The sequence below is a fragment of the Lytechinus pictus genome, chromosome 1 (assembly GCF_037042905.1).
Source record: "Lytechinus pictus isolate F3 Inbred chromosome 1, Lp3.0, whole genome shotgun sequence".
In the NCBI taxonomy this organism is placed as follows: domain Eukaryota; kingdom Metazoa; phylum Echinodermata; class Echinoidea; order Temnopleuroida; family Toxopneustidae; genus Lytechinus; species Lytechinus pictus.
Window position 1 is genome coordinate 13,700,345 of NC_087245.1, and position 19,709 is coordinate 13,720,053.

General features: G+C 35.7%; 2 protein-coding genes across 2 annotated transcripts in view; one reads left to right on the plus strand and one right to left on the minus strand.

The window, feature by feature from the left end:
* The window catches only part of LOC129263629 (uncharacterized), a 76,849-nt gene extending 65,814 nt beyond the window's left edge, over positions 1-11,035 (plus strand). The window contains exons 63-70 of the mRNA XM_054901534.2: positions 162-252; positions 1,594-1,655; positions 2,434-2,568; positions 3,171-3,293; positions 3,952-4,106; positions 6,949-7,087; positions 7,580-7,670; positions 8,049-11,035. Coding sequence (XP_054757509.2) covers positions 162-252; positions 1,594-1,655; positions 2,434-2,568; positions 3,171-3,293; positions 3,952-4,106; positions 6,949-7,087; positions 7,580-7,670; positions 8,049-8,101 — 849 coding nt within the window. The 3' untranslated portion in view covers positions 8,102-11,035. The remainder of the gene's footprint in view (positions 1-161; positions 253-1,593; positions 1,656-2,433; positions 2,569-3,170; positions 3,294-3,951; positions 4,107-6,948; positions 7,088-7,579; positions 7,671-8,048) is intronic.
* Positions 11,036-11,789: 754 nt separating this feature from the next.
* On the minus strand, positions 11,790-18,013 carry LOC129260680 (uncharacterized). Its single transcript, XM_064097480.1, has 6 exons — positions 17,703-18,013; positions 17,027-17,242; positions 16,445-16,575; positions 14,472-14,858; positions 13,799-14,016; positions 11,790-13,280 (listed from the first exon to the last, which is right to left on the minus strand). Exons 1-6 carry the CDS (start codon positions 17,804-17,806, stop codon positions 12,267-12,269), a joined length of 2,070 nt encoding a protein of 689 aa, XP_063953550.1. The 5' UTR covers positions 17,807-18,013; the 3' UTR covers positions 11,790-12,266.
* Positions 18,014-19,709: the final 1,696 nt, after the last annotated feature.

Below are 19,709 nucleotides of genomic sequence, written 5' to 3' on the forward strand. Positions count from 1 at the left end.
TTTAGTTTTATCATGCATAAAAATATTTTGTGAGCTAAATTATGTTCCCATTATAGACATTAAGTTCGTATTTCTCCATGCTATTCTAAGATCTCTCATATTGCAAGATTGATAAATGATAGGATAAATTATCTCTTTAAAATGTCTTTTCCATCACTCAGGATCTTCGGAACATTGGTCAAGACTTGTCAAAGTCAGAAGGAAGACATTTGGAAAATAAAAACAAAAACAGATTTGGAAACATCTTGCCGTGTAAGCAATATTTCCTATTCTATCCCTTCTTCTTCGAAAGTATTTTATCACTGTTTCTATTTCCATCTTTTTAATTCCTTCTCTGTGTATGTCTACATCATTTTTTTACTCTATACAGCTTCTTCCTATGTTTTGAACAGCAAAACTACAAAAAAAGCGTGTGAAGTGTTATAAAAGCATTACTGTTCGAAAGAAATAGTCATCATTATTAGTCATAAGCGAATTTTCCTGTGGGCTAAAATGAATGCCTGGACATTTGATAAATTCAGCCTATCATTTAGTTTAAATCCATATCCCTATTTTATAATATCTCTTTATTATTATTATTATTATTTTATTCGGCATTTCAACAAAAACAGTTTACAATCAATTTACAAGAGAATATCCAATTACAAGTGAAAAGGGATGTTTACAAAACAAGTCCTGGTTGCCTGGAAAAGGAAAAAGTTAAATAAATAACTGTAGCCCGCAGGCTTTCCTCCCCGACCTGGACTTGTATGTTAACACCCCAAGAATAAAAACATATATATAGATTATTATATTAATACAAACAATAATTCATATAGAAAAAGCATATTGAAATTGATTTGTATAAGAACAATCAAATATAGTGTGATTAGAAACGTAATTACAGGACAACTTAAAGAAGGTGTAGTAAATTGGTATTTAGATATACATTTAAATTGGCCAGGTAAATATAAACTTTAAAATGAAGTACATTGTATTGGGAAAGATGTATAAGCAGTAATCATTATACATCTTATTCAAATAACTCAGACCGTAAGCTTCGTAGCCATGGATTTAAAGATCTGCAGACCAGGACAAACTCGTTTCGTAGACTAGGCGTTAATTCCTCCCACACTCTTGGGAAGTAGTGGATTGGGGAGCAGTGCAACCTTTGGGTCCTAGCCAGCAGGTGTCTGAACAATAGATTTTCTTGATGATGGTCATTAATGATTGTTTTGGAGATTATAATAATAGAATCAATTTGTCTGTACAGGGACTTGGCAAAAAACGAAATCAATAGAAATTTGCGTCTAGTAGCCAGTGTTGGCCATTCTAAAATACGAAAACGGTCTGCTTTAACACCATACGGGTGGCTCTCCTTTGCAGAGACTCAATTCTGTATCCATGATTGAAAATCAGAAGGCCTGAACTAAAAAACAGTGATTTTGAGAAAGAGGTGGTTGCTAATTTTCTGTCAACCATATCTATTGAGATGTGACAAAGTGTTATTTTGTTACCAAAATCTCAAAATGGTCAAAAAGTGAGTCAAGTCCTTTTGCATATCAACCCTTGATATGATTTCTCTCAAACTTTCCTTCCATTTGAAATCTTCAGACAATGAAACCAGGGTGTCACTCAGTGGATCTCAGGATTACATCAATGCAAGCTTTATCTCTGTAAGTACATGTCTGTAATGATGATTTCAAGTGTCAGTGTTAGTTTTAGTGTTGATTTTGGTGTTGAGAACTTAAATCTGGCTGCCTAGTCTAGCTCCAATACTGGATGTTGGTTAATTATGATACTTATCATACAATCAATAGCTTAAGACCGTGTGATATTAGTCCTAGCAATAGCCCTTATTTCAGCTTTGGTACTGTGGCTGGTGATGTTCAGATAACCCAACACCTTCCCCTGCTGTCAACACCAAGCTTTAAAGCTTTAAAGTCTCATGATAAAACTATCATGCAGACTCACCTTGACAAATGGCTTTCGATTTCTTTACTATGCAAGAGCTTGTAACCCCGACCCGGGCGTCTCGGACATTGTTGGTGACTTAGTGACCCTTGGCTATTTTTCAGAGGGGAATATCATGCCTGGTTAAATAGTCAGCCATGTAGTAGTAACACTGAAATTATACATGTATATGCATTTCATCATCATTGCCCCTGAAGTGAGATGCTCTCCTATGTTTTAAGTGTCACACTGTTGTACCATCTTCAAGTATAATTTGGAACAAGTCAGGATAATTGATTTAACCCTAAACAAGCAAAAGCTTCTTATTGGTACTATAACTCATACCCAACATACAACAACAAATTTCTGACATATGTCAAGGATTAAGTATCCCAGACAACATTCAAGACACTTCTTCCTCCCTAACACATATACCTTTTGATTCTTCATTTGTCATTTTTATGGCGATTAACTTGAGAACTTCTTTTGGTATGACACCAGGGTTTCAACAAGGCCAAGGAATACATCACTACCCAAGGACCAATGACAAACACTGTCAATGAGTTCTGGAGGATGGTTTGGGAGAAGGAATGCCCAGCCATTGTCATGCTGGTTCGCTGCATTGAAGGTGGCAAGGTGAGTTAATAGGTTTCCAAGAAAATGGTGGTGGTGGTGGTGGACATAATGAAGATGATGGAGTGATGAATTGGGGGGGGGGGGTGATGTTGTTTGTATTTGTGGAGCGTTGTGGCCCAGTGGATTAGTCTTCTGACTTTGGAACAGAGGGTGGTGGTTCGAATCCCAGCCATGGCGTAATTTCCGTCAGCAAGAAATTTATCCACATTGTGCTGCAATCAACCCTGGTGAGGTGAATGGGTGAATGCATGAGCGCTGAAAGGCAGCTCGAGCTAAAGCTGGGGTAATAATAATAATAACATCGCGCCTTGGAATAGAATATTTCTAGATAGATGGCGCTATATAAATTTCTATTATCATTATTATTATTATTATTAATGGTGTAATGTGTCATGTTGATGGATGATGGAAATGATGATGGTGTTGGTGATGAAGATGATAGAGGTTATGATGGTAGGGTGATGATTAATTTATGGCTGGACTGTTGTGTCAAATATGTTGATACTTTACTCTCAAAGTATTTAGGTATGCTTAATGTGAATATGATATGAAAATTCCCATGGTCCTGATAATCAACGCCATGTTTTGTTAATTCTTTGCAGGAGAAGTGTGATAAGTATTGGCCAGTCAGTGCAGATCCAACTGTCTTTGGTCAGGTGATTGTTACCAAGCTCGCAGAACACAACCATGATAGCTGGGCCATCAGAGACTTCAGACTCAAAGTGGTACGAGTTGTTTCTATTAATTTTCATTGCCATTCTAAAATGATTAATAGCTTGTTGATCATTTACAATACTCCAAATATAAATAAGCCTAGTTTGTGTTTTAAGCTTAGGTTTACTTTGTACCTTCCTTTCTTGAATGGGTCACATAATATTCACTCATTGGGGGGCATTTAATAAAACAAATTAGTCATTGATTTTCAGTGATTTGTTTGTTGTAAGCTACTAAAATCATTGCATTTGATTGGTTCAAAATAACTAAGCCAGTGAAAATCACTTGATTTCTTCATGAAACCCTCCTCGTGATAATTTTAGGAACTATTCAGAATCTTCTTACTGCAGAAACTGGTTGGATTACTAAACACGTCATCAGACCCAAGGATTACTCTGATTACAGTGATGACCAGACTTTTCACTAGAATAGTTAATCTGGTCTGACATATTTTACATCTTTGGGCTTGTATTAATGAACAAAGATATAAGTCAGGAGTTGGGGGTGGCACTAGGGTTCCCATATTGATGCAAACGCCACTGTTTTCCTGAGGGGCACCCCTGAAGGAAAATTGTCACATTCATGTCACATCTCATTCCATTTTGTTCATTGCTAATTCAGACAAAATCAGATATTTTAGTTGATTCACCTTCCTTTGCCTCATGACAGGGAAATGAAGAACGTCTGCTTCGTCAATACCACTTCATTGCCTGGCCAACCCACAGCACACCCAAGGTTAGCAGACCAGTGCTAAGCTTTGTGAAAAACATCAGAGACGAGTTAGCATCGGCCAAGCTCAAAGGACCACTTGTCATCCATTGTGGGTAAGTGCAGAGATCAGAAGAGAAATCCTGTCCAAGATTTACCTTAACACTCCTTCATTGATTCACTCATCACAGCCAAGTCATTATGTATCTTGCTCTTCAAACCTTCTCTTGCACTGTCTAACTACAGCAGTCACAATGACAAATATCACTGGCAACTGTAAAGGATCTTGATAGTCACCAATCATATTGATAGAGAGGCGGCAATTAGGAGCGAAGCAGAAATACTCTTGCTATAGGAATATTTTAACATCTGTACTACGAGACGCTAAAAAATCATATTATGATGAAAAGTTTAAGTCAGTCTTCAAAGATATGAAGGGAACCTGGAAAATTATAAGACAAACGCTAAATTCAAAACAAAAGAGTCAGGGTCCCTCTAAACTTTTAGTAGATGGGGTTTTGACTGAAGATCATGTACAAATGAGTAACGCTTGTAATCAATTCTTCTCATCAATAGGAAATAAATTGTCATCTAGTCTTCCCGCAAGTAAAAAACTCTTCCATGATTACCTTGGTAATCGACTTCCCTGTTCATGTTTCTTTACTCCTGTCGTTGAAAAGGAAGTGATTGACATTGTTCATAATTTGAAAACAAATAAGGCTGCTGGGTATGATGGCCTATCTAATAAGCTTATTAAAGAAGTTATTGATGTTATTGTTTCTCCTATTACTCATATATTCAATTTATCTATTGTACATGGAATCGTTCCTTTGAGTATGAAGATAGCCAAAGTTGTGCCGATTTACAAAAAGGGAAACCCTCAGGAAGTTGGAAATTACCGGCCCATCTCTCTTCTTACATGTTTTTCTAAAATTCTTGAAAAGATAATTTCTGTTCGTGTTATGAAATTTTTGAAAACTAATAATATTCTCGCTCCTGAACAATTTGGTTTTCGTGAAAAACATACTACCTCTCATGCTCTGTTACATTTTATTGACAAAATTTCTTCCGCAAAAGATAATGGGCTACATACTGTCGGTATATTCCTAGACTACTCCAAAGCCTTCGACACGATTGACCATGACATCCTTTTGTATAAACTATCTTTCTATGGATTCCGGGGTAAGGCTTTGGAGTGGTTCAAGAGCTACCTCTCTGATAGAAAACAGTTTGTATTTTTAAATGGTGTTAAGTCTCCCATGCAGTCAATTACATGTGGAGTGCCACAAGGTTCACTCCTTGGACCTATCTTATTTCTCATATATATTAATGATTTCCCTCAGTCATCAAAAATCCTTTCATTTATCCTGTTTGCAGATGACTCAAGCATATTTTTTTCTGAAAAGAACCCCTGCAATTTATTGCAAACTATCAATTCAGAATTGATTTCTGTTAACGAATGGATCATTGCTAACAGGCTTTCCTTAAATCTTGTTAAAACAAACTACATGTTATTCAGCAACACCCTAGCAACATTGCCAGATAATATTACAATCAGTGATGTTCAGATTACTGAAGTCTTGAGTACAAAATTCCTTGGGGTACACATTGATAGTAAGCTGAACTGGAAAGTTCACATATCCTATTTATGTAAACTTCTTTCCAGAAATTCAGGAGTCATTAATTCATTGAAGAGTATATTCCCAAAAAATATTTTATGCATGTTGTACACAACTCTCATTTTGCCTTACTTGAATTATTGCATCCTTGCCTGGGGTAATGCTGCTAAAGTTCATTTAGATGGGTTATTTAAAGTCCAGAAAAGGGTACTTAGACTAGTATGTGGAGTAAGTTCACGATCTCACACTAATATTTTGTTTTATGAAAACAAGTTCCTTAATTTACATGACATATTTGATCTCAACCTTGGTTGCATTATGTATCAATTAAATAAAAGAGAACTTCCACTTGCCCTTGATTCATTATGTGTTAGAAATGACCAAATCCATTCTTACTATACAAGACAAGTTTCTTTTCTCCACTTGCCATTGGTCAAAACTAGTTTTCGGCTAAATACATTTGTTTATACAGGGCCAAAATTATGGAACTCCCTTCCTTCTTCATTGAAGCAATCAGTTAGCCTTAGTGTTTTTAGAAACAAGTTAAAGACCGATTTACTGAAGAAATACTTAGATCAGTAAACAAATGCCTGCTTGTTATATCTCGTCTAACTTTATAAGTTGTATTCTTCCCACAATTATCTATGCAAAAATAGAGCTCTGCCTATTTTCTTTATTTTTTCCTCTTTTCTTTCTTCTTTTCGAATTTCAGATTCTTATACTTTAGGTCTAATAGAATGCTTGCATTCTGCATTTCACCTTTTTGTTACTTTTTAGTGTATCTTTTGTAAATATGTATATCTGTACTTTGGTTATTTACTCAAATTTTTTGTTTGCTTGTTCTATGATGTTTTAAAATGATTGCTAATGTAAGTTTTTTAACATTCTGGTGGCCTATGGCCCACAAGCTAAGCTTCTTAGTAGGTCACCACGTTTCATTTCCATCTCTTCTCATGGGTGTTACTAATGTTCCATAAAAAGTAGTGCATGTATTATGTATATTCTGTAATTATCTTGTAATTATTTACTTTTGTTCTTTGCTATTTACTTGTATCCCAATAATTTACTGTTGTTATTATTGTTGTTTGATATCGGAATTGAAACGAAATAAAGATTCATTCATTCATTCATTCATTCAATATATTGTCATCATTTCAGAAGAAATGCTGGTTCTTCTTGAAAGGGTTGTCATGGCTTGAGAAGTTCATAAAGTGAAGTAGAAATTGAGATAAATGGGGATCAGACGTACCAAAAAGTTTATTATTTTATGAAATATTATGAAATTGCCCTCGAACATTCATGAGACTAATCGTGCATCCCTAACCTTTGTTTGTTACAGAGCTGGTATTGGACGGTCAGGTGTCTTCATTGCTCTGGACATCCTGTTGCAAGAGTTGAAAGCAGATGATAGAACGGTTGATGTGTTTGCCGTCGTTGCCAAGATGCGCAGAGAGAGATGTTCAATGGTTCAATCACTGGTAAGTCACCGAAGCACTACCAAGACAATTGTGGGTGCCTCTGCAGTGATGATGATGGTGGTGAGATGGATGAGGTTGAGAAGAAGGAGGATGGTAATAAAAATGAAGAAGATAGTGGTGGTGGTGATGATTCGTTGATGTTTTAATATGATTATGATCATGATGCATGTTACTGTGATAATGATGATGTTGATAATTATTATATTTATTGCTGATATTGATGATGGTGGTGATGATGATGATGGTGACGATTTATGATGAAAATGATGAGGGTGTTGGTGGCGGTGATGAAGACAATGATGAATGAGGATGACAACTACAATGCTTATAATAACAGTGCATTCACCATATTACATTACACCATTCTATCACAATGCAAAGTATTTTGACATGTTCATCAAATGTGAAATGGAATGAGGGATAAGAAATAAAATGATGAGTAAAATGACAGAAATAATTTTTATTTTTTAATTATTATTTGTCTGCTTTCAGGTGCAGTACATATTCTTGCATCGTGCGCTTGGAGACTACCTTCGTGGGCATGGCCATGTCATCGAGGCTAGTAGTATAGAGGGATCAGATGGTATGTAAACTCATTCAAATTCATTCCCATATATTTCTTTCTAAAATGTACAGTTTGAAACATTTTTTATACAGATTTCATCTTCAATTTCAGGAGATGAACATGTATTGTGTGGGTTTTTCCCAAATCTGAATGTCTTTGTGAAGTGCATGTGGCTCACAGTAGAATGAGTAAAGTTCTCACAGCAAACCCCACTTTATTATTATTATTATAATACACATTTTCAAAATGAATGTCTCTTTGACAGTTTCTCCCACGATCCATTATCTAGCCAGATCTACAAACCCTTTCATATGAAAAAAAATGTTAAGCATTGTTCAATGTACAGATAATAAATCTTCATGATACGAATGAACTTTTCTTTCTTTGATTCTATAGTTGGGAGCATTCAATCAGATGAAATAGAGGAGATGAGTAACACATCGCTTTGAGGTCACTTCATTCAAACGCGGAAACAAGGCAAGATGTGCCTCCATTGCCAACAGTAACTACATGCATAATGCAAAGATATATCAAATACTCTTTTGTTAAATATGTATTTCAAATGTCTGGATCAGAGTGATATTGAAACCATTTTTAATTGGTAAAAAGCACTTTGTATTCTTGTATTATTTAATTTTTCAATACTACCCCCTTCTCTCTCTCTTACCACCTCTCTCCTTCCCTTTATATATGTATGGCCCTTGCCATTCAATTGTGTCTATCAATTGATGCTTTTATTTTGATATGCTTTGATTTGATGCCCTCGTGATTTTTTTAGATTTGACCCCAAAATAAAATAGGGAATTTTAACAGACTGCAACTTCAATTATGTGGGTGTTTTGCAAATGGATTTTTATCTGAGCCAATTTTTATCTGAAATAGGCAAGGAAAATGAAAAGAATCAGTTTTTGAAATATGGGTTGATTTGTACTGTGCTGCAATGGTGGTTTCTATCTGTTAATAATGGCATCACTGCAAATTCTTCTTTTAACAATGTAGTATACCAGCAAATGTCTTAATATGTAGTGGATTATTTTGGAGAAACTTCGATCTGATCGAAATCTGATTTTAGTTTGTGAACAACAAGTCTTTCATTCACACTATGATGATGCAAAGTCACATGTATAAGTCTTTCATTGCACTATTATATGTATTGTACATATACAATGAGTTCAGATTTGTATTGAAAATACATTTGTTTTATTTCCTTTTATATTTACATTTTGTGATTATGTATATTAAAGTATTTTTTAGAAATTTAACTTGTAATACAGACAACTCAGGTTATGTGGGCTCTTCATTTCCCCCCTATTATTTTGTAATACATTTATGTCTTATTTGTAATATATATCTTGTGGGCGTTGCAAGAAAATATTTGCAATCAATTGCAAATTTCAGTTGCAACTTTAAAAGTGATAGATTTTCAATTAAGATTTTAACTTAAGCAAATCGATTTATACTTATTGATACAGAAAACAGACCAGCTATCAATTGCACCACTACCTGCAAGACTTATGATTGAATTGTGTACATAAAATTGACTTGCAATTGATTGTTAGTTTCTTGCAACACTTCATTAGAAATAGAGGGAGACCATAGAGAAATGGAAAATTCTTTCATTTTCACAAATATTACACTTTAAATGACCAAGCTCACCTCAAACATACATAAATACAGGATTCATTTCGAATTCTAGCTTGCCATGAATAAAATCGTATTAATAATCATACAGGACAATCAATATGAGTGGTGTCCATTTCACATGTCACTATAGAAGATTTTGATTTGGAGTAAAAATTCATGTTTGAATGAAAAAGTATTTGCCCTACTTTGCAAGTTCTCTTTCCATGTTTTTAAAAGATATTGGTTATATCCTAATAATTCATGTATATGAATTATATATCTTCTTACTTTTTAATTCAATGAACTGTCCCATTTAAGACATGTTCCATTTCTTTTTGGTATCCCTTATGGTTTCAATCAATTTTCATTGCAATAAATAATGAAAAATTGTTTTGATTTTCTTTATTAATTGAATATTTATGAGTATATAATCTACTGGAAATTTCCTATTTACATTGAAATAATTTCTTCCTTCCAAATGATTTATATACATTGTGATATATTTAATCTGACAGGAATTAGTTTAGAATATCCAATGTTATTATTGCTAGATTGTAAATTCTGTTTATGTGACAGAATTTAATCACCTTTCAACGACCAACTATGCACTATCTCTTAGAATTGGCTGAACAATAATTTGTTAACATGCACTATATCTATAAAAGTGAATGAAAAAGTCTTTCAAGAAATCGTCTATTTTGATAAGCTTGCAAATGTTTTGAGAGATAATTCTTAGTCTTTCAATCTGTTTTATCATATAGGTGGTGGTGGTGGGACGTACTGCACTTATTAAAAATATACATACATATTATATATTTTCGTACATTTGTAAAGATCATGTGTAATGATTAATGATATTCTGTATTTTGTTTGATTTTTGCAAGATTCTTGCAGGCAATACTTTCGTATGAATCCTTTATGAGGTATGCAAAAATTATTGATTAACATTCAGCCCTTGTGGGCTCATTCTCTTTAGTTTATGATCAAAGAAAATGTAGGGAACAAATATTACCTTATTCATTTCATGAAAAGCTCTGGTCTAATACTATATTATACCACATTATATTTTATTGCATCACTGCAAATTAATTTAATAATTAGGATTTCGATCTGGGGCCCATTTCACAGAGGACTTGCAACTGTTTTTGGAACAGTAGAGCTACCATGGTAACAAGGCTCTACAGCCAATCACAATCAAGGTTTCCCTGGTAGTTGCCACATTTGTACCTATTTATGAAACAGGCCCCAGGTCTTACAAAGAAGTTGTGATTGAGCCAATCAGTCTCAACTATGGAAGGCCACCAAATTCATCATCTCGAATTCAAGTGTCTGGTGAGTATCCTCTAAGTATGATGAACACTTGACCAATCAACATTCCTCCATTTGTTTACACAGTAACAGTGAATACATGGAGATAGAGAATTATGACGTTAACGGCCTTCCATAGTTAAGATTGGTTAGATCAGTCACAAGTCTATGTAAGAACGGGCCTTGGTAATGTCTATGTACTTTCTTAACCAGAGGTCTACTTCAACTCGATATAAACATTTCTTTTTCATTATATGCAATTATTCCAATTCGTCCTTATTCACTGTACAATCCAGTAGGCTGAAAATGGTATGCAAAACATATACATTCAATTTACATATGTCTTTTATCAATAAATGAAATGTACAACTTCGAATTTATATAAACAGATGATTTGTTGATGTTGGGTAAAGGGTGATCATATTATCAATAAATTATGGTTATAAACGTAATAGCCAGGCATCTGTTAATGTTTCATTATTTTGTACTTATGGCTTTTCATATGAGAAGTGAATGCAAGTCCCTATTATTATTTATTCTGGAAATAGGTGGGAGCAGACATTATTGTCGTACAGCAATATGTGACAGATCCTTTACTCTAAGGGTTTAGATTGCAATTCTCATTTGTCTATTTATCATGAGAATCCTTAAAAGGCACTGTCACATAGTACTATCTGAAAAAAGGTATGTACTTTATGTTTATTTGACTTATCAATATTATTCATGAGCTGTTTTGCAGATGCATGTAGACATTACAGATTGCACTAGCTATTTCAAACTTTGGACATACTCCAGTCATATCTGCACTCCCTTTTATGAAAATATGAAGACTGTGGGAGAGGAGTCAGTTTTGGTAGAATGTGACAGGGCTTTAATGCAATAGAAACTGATAATAATATCTATACCAACTCTTGAACAGCCTTGAGATTTTTAATAGTTTCTATGTAATACTTAAATACTTGAACATGTCATTTATTAGATAGCACTGGACTCCATATTAACTGCTTGGTTCTACAAACTTATCCTGAAGGAGTATGGAACTAATTAGATAGAAACTAAAATTGTTTATTCAAAATACATATGTATACTTACATAGATATATAATATATTCATTTTATATATGAATTTCACATGCAATAAGCACATAACACAAGTACAAAAATACAATTTGGATAAACTAAACAGTAATGTAATAGCGTAATAAAATGACATACTTATAAAAAAGATGATAAATATGTATTTTAAAGTAATTCTGGACAATTCCTAAATAATGTTGAAAAACAGAAATCAAGAATTATTAATAAATATATACAGATATGGTATCATAGGAAATGAAGATCATGAAAGACCGGCCCTTGCATGTTTATATGAAAAGAAGATGAAAGGATTGATCGGTTGTTGAAGGTTCGTGTAATAGAGAAAACAACACACAACTGTGTGTAAGCAATCCGGAATTCTTCCTCCTGATTGTAGTTCGTGAGTCTCTCAGAATGCTAACCTTCCAAGTTGGTTCAATTACGGGAGTTTCACGCTAATTTGTATATAAGTATCATGACAAATTTATATCAAGAAATAACCCTTACAGTAAAAAAAGGTACTTTCTTTCAAACAGTTCGGCAACATTTGAAATGGTGACCATCGTTCTGTTGTAGCCATGCATGATGTTATTGGCCTGATTTGTCGTTAGGTCTGCGTCGAGATGGAAGTGAATGTCTGTTTGCAGGCGTCATTTGGAAGCTCAGAACTTGTACTTGATCGGTTAAAACCTTTAAAATAATTATGAGTCACTTTCTTCTCGACATCTTGGTACAACTCCTGTTCTTCTGGATCTGTTGTTCCTGATAGAGATCTTAGATTGGCATCGTGTTCTGTTGATGATATTCTGCGCCGATACGGTATTGACGGCAATGGCCTGTTTGATGATGCACTTGGAAGTTTAGAACTCGAGTCTGACTGGTTGAAACCTTTGAAATATGTATGGGTCATTCTTCTTTCAGCATGTTGCTTCATTTGTAATCCATCTTCACGTTCCGCAAAAGGTATTTCTTGCTGATTCCTTGGATAGTCACGCATGCGTTCGGTTTCAATGGTTCCATCCTCATCACCAGGACGTGATGAATTCATCTTGGTGACCCACAGTGCTGCAACAGCTTCATTAGTTGGGATGGCTGACGATCTCACATTCATAGAATTCACAGAACCCGATTCCTGGAGATCATCACTACTCGCGCTACACCTTGACCACCTAGTATCTCGCTCTTGAATACTGGCCGATCTTACGCTGCTTGCAGCTGAATTCCTAATTGAGCCACTCCAGAAAGCGTTTCGTATCATACGCCATGTTATAGGTCTGCTTCTAGGCCTTCCATCTCCTTCGCTTTTACTTCCAGATGTTCCTTCTGTAACATCAACTACCACGCTCGTGTCCTGGGAAATTGCTGGTGTGAAGGTAGTCTGGTGCTTTTCAGGCAACGTCAAACGAGAACCAGGAAGGCTGTCGCTGTTGCGTTGAGAACTGAGCGACGCATATATGCTTGACATTCCAGAAGTTGTGTTTGATGAGGACTTATAACTCCTGAAGGATGATATAGTAAAACTGGAACGACCAGAAGATTCGGATCCAGAGGAGAATATCCTAGGTAACGAACTATCGGCATTGTGACGGAAATTATCAAAGAGCCAACCGAAAGAATTCCTCTGAAAGAAAAAAAAAGAATAAGATCATCAAATAATTACTATTTTTTGAATGAAGACAAGGACATTCCAGTTGTAAAATTATACTGCAATAATGATTACCATAGTTACGCTGTTATAATGTCGAAACAAATGTACCCATTTCATTCTTTGTTATTTTTAGTTGCTTGGATAATTTTTTCGTCTACCAAAATATGCAGGAACGGTGCCACACGGGAGCAGGGGTCCCTCCCCCATCCTAGACTTTTACTTTTTTTAAATAGGGAAAAATGGGGAAGAGATCTAGGATTCGTCCGGAGGAAAGAGTAATAAAGAAATGGAATAGTATAAAAAGTGAGATCTGAGCATGCTGATCGAGTCGCGTAACTCTTTGATACTGTACCTCATTTGAGCAAAAGATGACGTCAGTTTTCTCGTCCCCTCTCCTACCAAAATTTCTCCTCCCCCCCCCCCCCCCAGAGTGTCTTCAACATTGCCATGAACCAAAATAAGACATTGTGATCATGCTGATCATAACTCACCGCTGATACGGACGGCGGTCTTGGTGAAGTTCTGTCGTTGAATTTGGACAACATGCATCGAGCTACGAAGATGAAGAGAAGAGCCAATGCCGCGAAAGTTGCAACATTAATACAAATGACGATTAAGTAGAATTTCGTATCTTTACTCTGCCCTTGATACATGATTTCAATCAGATGAGGTGACGATAGATATACTGGTGTTTTGTATTCAGTAGATACTGTAGATTGCAAAAGAGGAAAAAATGTTTTAAAGTTTGTTTTACATTATGGTGTACATACAAATTTGTATATTTGTTTAGAGTAGAGGATTGATCATTCCGACTTGGCAAATATTTTTTTTATAGTTTTAATAGAAAAACGCCAAACGACTTAATGACGGGAAATGCAGGATTTTCCACCACTGAGCGACTCTCAATTACTCATCTGAGCATGGTATTTCACATTCTGAGGACTTTGTATCACTAACGTTTATGGACCTTACAATTCTTCGTAAATCAATGTTTCAATGTTTTTATCAACTGCCCGAACGCTTGCACGAGGCTTCCATGTCGTAGCAACAAGGTAATGAAAAACTGGATCTATATTGTGGTTAATTGATTAATAACCATATACCAACTCATATATAGGCTTATTAATTCTATTTTAAAAAACTAAATAACGACATGTTACAAACCTTCAATTGTTGACGTTTGGCTAGGTTCAACAACTTGTAATTCTAGGGTAAAACCAGGGTTTTCTCTTGAGTAGTCGGATGTAAAAATGATGGTGATGCTGTTTCTATATGTTTGATATGAATATTGTGATAGAAACTCTTGTGTCTTTTCACCCGTGAAGTTGAGCCACTTCAGTCTACTGAACGGATTTCTGATGTCATCTCCAAGAAAGACGAAGTCATGTCCCCCCTCCAACCAGAGACTCGTCATCATCGTCGAGATCGAACACGGTGGTTGTGTTGCAACATTCCACAGACGATAACCATTGCTACTGTACGTAACGTTGGTTAGAGGGTAGGTAAGTTTTTGCATGGGTGATTCATTTGGACATGGCAAGTTGATATCAACTGTATTAAAGATAGCGAAAGTTCAAACGTGAATAATGTGAACATAGCTGTATAGTGCAACCGCGTAGCCAGGATTTAATTTTGGAGGGGGCGGTAAGTGCACGCGAAGCGTGCCAACACTTACAGAGCGCGCGAAGCGCGCTCCCTAGGGGGGAGGGTGCAGGGAGGGGGGCGTTTTTGATATCTCATCAAATTCAAATAAAAAGAAGGTGTCTCTTGTGTCTCTAGTACCCGTATCAACTCGAATATTGACTTGCTGTGATTCGAAAAAGTAATTTTCTAAAGAAATTATGAGCGCCAAAAAATGGGAAAAGATTGAAGAATTTGAAATAATTGCTCTTACCGCGCGAAGCGCGGAAGCTTAAAACGTATTATAAAAATAGAGAACAGAAATGATAGGCCTATAATTGCCGTGCCTACCTTGGTCACATCAGATTTTATTGTAAAAAGTTTATCCATATTAAATTTTGTTAACTCAAGTCGCAAAACAGAGAAGAAGACGGGTATATAAAGGAAGGAATTAGGCCCTATTCCTTCCCGCGAATGGAGCTCTGAATTTTAGAAATTTCTCGGAAACTTTAACCTGTTTTATTTTTGATATTTCTTAGATTATATATAACTCGATTAAGAAGAAAAAAGAGCTCGAAATGTGTAAGGGACGGTCCATGCTAAAAAAAGGGACTTTTCCTTTCCCATGCTCGCGAAGTACGAAAACCTCTGTGATTTATTTTGGAAGAAAAAAAAAGTGTAATTTCGCTCATATTAAGCGCTTCCTTTTGTTTAAGAAACTTCAGTGATAATCAAAATGTCAAATCAATAGCGCAAAACAAGACAGGAGATGGATGTGCAGCGATATAGAATAAAGTTTAGTATCGTACATACTTTGGCATTTAGCACGGCACGAATTTAATGCCTCCCCCTTTGAGCAGATGTTTTGCCAAAAATTACTTGCTGAAAATTAAGCGGAAGAATATAGCATTTGGGGATTCGGGGAGTGATGGTAATGTTTACCCGCTCCAAACAGAAGAGCCAAAATTTTGTGTCAATGCAATATGAAAAAAAAAAATACTTTTCATACTCTTTACATCCATGAATACTTTATAACTTCTGGCAAGAATATACGATTCCCACAACCGGGAAGGGTAAAAACGGAGTAAAAAAAAAGGTGTGGGAAACAAAAGGGAATGGCAAAATTTATATTTTTCCCGTGCGGAGCGCGGAAACAAAATTTTGTATGAAGAGATCCAGAGATCGAAGAACGTCTCGTTTATGTTTTATTCTTTTGACCAAAAAAGAAGGAAAAATAACAAAGCTATACCTTTCTTCCCTTTCCTTCTTTCGCTTTTTCTTTTTCTCCTTTTCCCCTTTTTTTTTCTTTTTGGGGGCAACCGCCCCCACCGCCCCCCCCCCCCTGGCTACGCGCCTGGTATAGTGAATGCGTGAAATGAAGGGGGAAGGTATTATAAGCATGACATCATGATGCCTTAAACATAACTTAGAAGTAGTATCATTCTAATGTATGATCTTGTAGAATAATACTTTAAGGTGCTCATTTCTCGGAACTAATAATCTTTTTGATTGTATACCTTTTCTCTTTTCAATCTGAATAGAAAACATGATGTTTGGAGTTCGATGAGAACTGACATGCTTCTGTGTGGTCAGTTCCATCCAGATTCCTTTACTAGGAGATACGACATCTTCAGGGAGATTCCCTCCACTAAGATAATGGAGATTAAAAAGATATACTAGGTGATGAAGCAAAAGTGTGTCACTGCTTAGTTCCTCAACATAATTTCTATCTAAGAGCCAGAGTGCAGGGATCAGATGCAATCGTAACCACCCCCCCCCCAAAAAAAAATGCAATGATATAACATAATCAATAATTCATAATGAACATGAAATAAAATTGAATTGATAAACAATGGGAAAAGGAGAATAAGGCATTCTTTTACACAAATATCACTTGTGCAAAAGATCCTATATGTGACTAGCTAATTTGAACATTTTTGGGAGGTTCCATTGCCCCCAAATCCCCCATCTGTTCGCGAGTGGATATAGATGAGGAAGAGAAGTAAGGAAAACGGAACATTATACTGCTGTTCTTTATACGTCCATGGTTTAATATTATGGTGCTTGATGGACTATATAATTTGTGTCGGCCAATATACCTGAATTCCGCCAGCAGGCTATTCGATGAGATTATATCATCAGATAGATCGCCGATAGTTAGAAAGTCATAACCCGCAGTAAGACTGAAACTTGAGAATTTGATTCTCACTCGATGATCATCCGGCCCATGTATCATCCAGCAATCCTCATCGTCGATATCGTGCAGGACATCGATTGGTTCTCTCTTTGCATCTAAATAATAACGGGCAACGGCACTATCTGCAAAAGGAAACGCGTATTTGAGTTCAAATGCATCAAAATAATACAGCCATGATAATAATATTGGATTTACATGACTGTGAAAAGAGCCGATTCCAGATGTTAGCCTATATTAATTAGAGGTAAATTGAGATATTTTAAGTGACTTTAATGACACGTGTCTCCCATAAACCACAAGAAAACTGGCACCTTTTATCTTATTAAATAGGAAAATTGTATATTCAAGTAGCAGATGCCGTTTATCCATTAGTATTTGATAATTTGTTTTACTGGGATTAATCAACGATCTGTTTACAAAGGTGTTTTTTTATTAATTATTGATGTTATTTTGTAAATCAGGAGTGAGAGGCATAGGTTGTAACCGGAGTGGTATCGACGTACATAATAATCAAGATAATTGAATGAATACCATAAACATAAATTGTAACAGTATAAAGTATATACCGAGGTAATTACGTCGAATATTTACCTTTACAACGCCTTTCACCCGGCTGTGTACCATTCACTTTGTAGTAAGCAAGTACAGTATAAAGTAGTAGTATTGTTCTGTATTGCATCATGCAGCCTTGATTTAGAAAATTAAAGAAAAATATGGAAATAGCAATAGGATGAGCTTGTACTTCAGGGGAAAATATTTGATCTGAGAAGAGCAGAATCAGCGGATCATCATCACTTCATAAATATATTATTCATGTTAACAAACCACAGAGCTATACCGATGGAAATCCACTGTTGATGGGAACAATAAGAAATGATATAATGTTCCGCATAAAGTTGTCTCGTAATGATGAGATATGCCGAAAACTCCCGTTTCGGGAAATGCAGCGGTTAGAAGTTTGTTCGAGTATAATACTCAGCATCATAATATCGGTAAACTTGATCACGTATATTTTCACAGTTCTTCCAGCTATATATCATCGTGGACCTATATATACCATGCATCAAGTCTCAGTTTCGATACGGGATGCTTTTATTTTCTTCCGTTTTTGCTACAATATACAGTTAGGCCTATATGCCAGACATCTCTTTCATCCTGTATATATTAAGATGGTAGTTTAATTATAGGTCTATAATTAAATGGAAAGCATTGTGTGTGTACGCTTTCCTCACTTATGCCTTAGTTTCAGAAAAGGACAATAAAATGATAATTTATTAGTTTAAAATACCTATTCAGCATTTACACATAAAATAGTGATTGATTAATTGCAAGAAAGCATTCGTGGAGTCTGCCTTCTTCCTTGGAATATTAAATTGACCAAAATAGGAAAAACAATTAATTATTAACACTTGCGTATAGATCCCCCCCAAAAAAAAATCACGAACAAGAGAGAAAAAAGTGAAAAGGAAAAAAAGGAAAGAGAGAAGGGTGGAATATAATATAATTTTCTGAATATTATGTCAAAATCTATCACAAAATTCGATTTTTAAAATAAAAATGTCGAAATTGTTGCTTGCTCGCTTCGCTCGCTCACAACTTTTTATTAATTTCACGTGATACGCCATTTCTAGCCCTCTCAAATTTTTGAGCTCATTACACCACTGATTATTACTGCGGAGGCATAGAGTGTACTGCGCAAAGTGATGAATTTTAATGTGGTATCACTTTAAATATAAGTTATACCAGTCGATGTGGTCAAACGTATACTCAATTCATTTTGTATTTTCATTCGGATAAAAAGAAATGTGCGAAGAGATGATATACATAGTCGCAGTGATAATTATGATGGATATATATATATATATATATATATATATATATAAATAATTTATTGGTTGGATTGCTTAACTAAGCTAGTCGTACAAACTGTTTCACTCTAAGGCTCATCAGCGACTGATTAGTATGAAGAACACAATTTTGGGACAGAATAAAGTATACAGAGCATGTGCATTAGGGTATAACATTGGGTTGACAGAGATGAAAGGGGTTACTAAAGGGGTACATGTGTATTGTTTATTACATCAGGGGTACTTAGGGGTCATTACCACATGGTTACATGTGAGGGGGGGGGGCTGGTGGGGCTATCCATATCCAGCAAGGAGGAACTTTTTCTTATGTCTACAGGTAGATATGAGTTCAGTTCGAGAGTTCAAATTGTTGTTTCTGTTTGCTGTGATGATGAAGTATTTCTCCCATAGGCAGAGGTTGCAGCGTTTTGTGAGTGGAGAGTAGGGTTGTGCATGGCGTACGATTCTCCAGGTTATCTTGTGGGGTGTGCCCTCATCTTTCAGTTTCCAGATATGCTTACTGAGCTCGGTGCTGTGCCTCTTCTCTTTATCTTTAAATGACGCTTTGTGAGATGCATGTCTGGTTTTGAATGTGGTGGCGGTCAGTCCGATGTAGGATTTTTCGTCGTGGGGGTGCTTCGTAGATCACGTTTTTTGTTGTGCATTTTCCTGGTAGAGGGCAGTCTTCTGTTTTCCGGCAGTTGCACTTTTCGGTTTCTCGGCTTTTTTCTGTTGTCG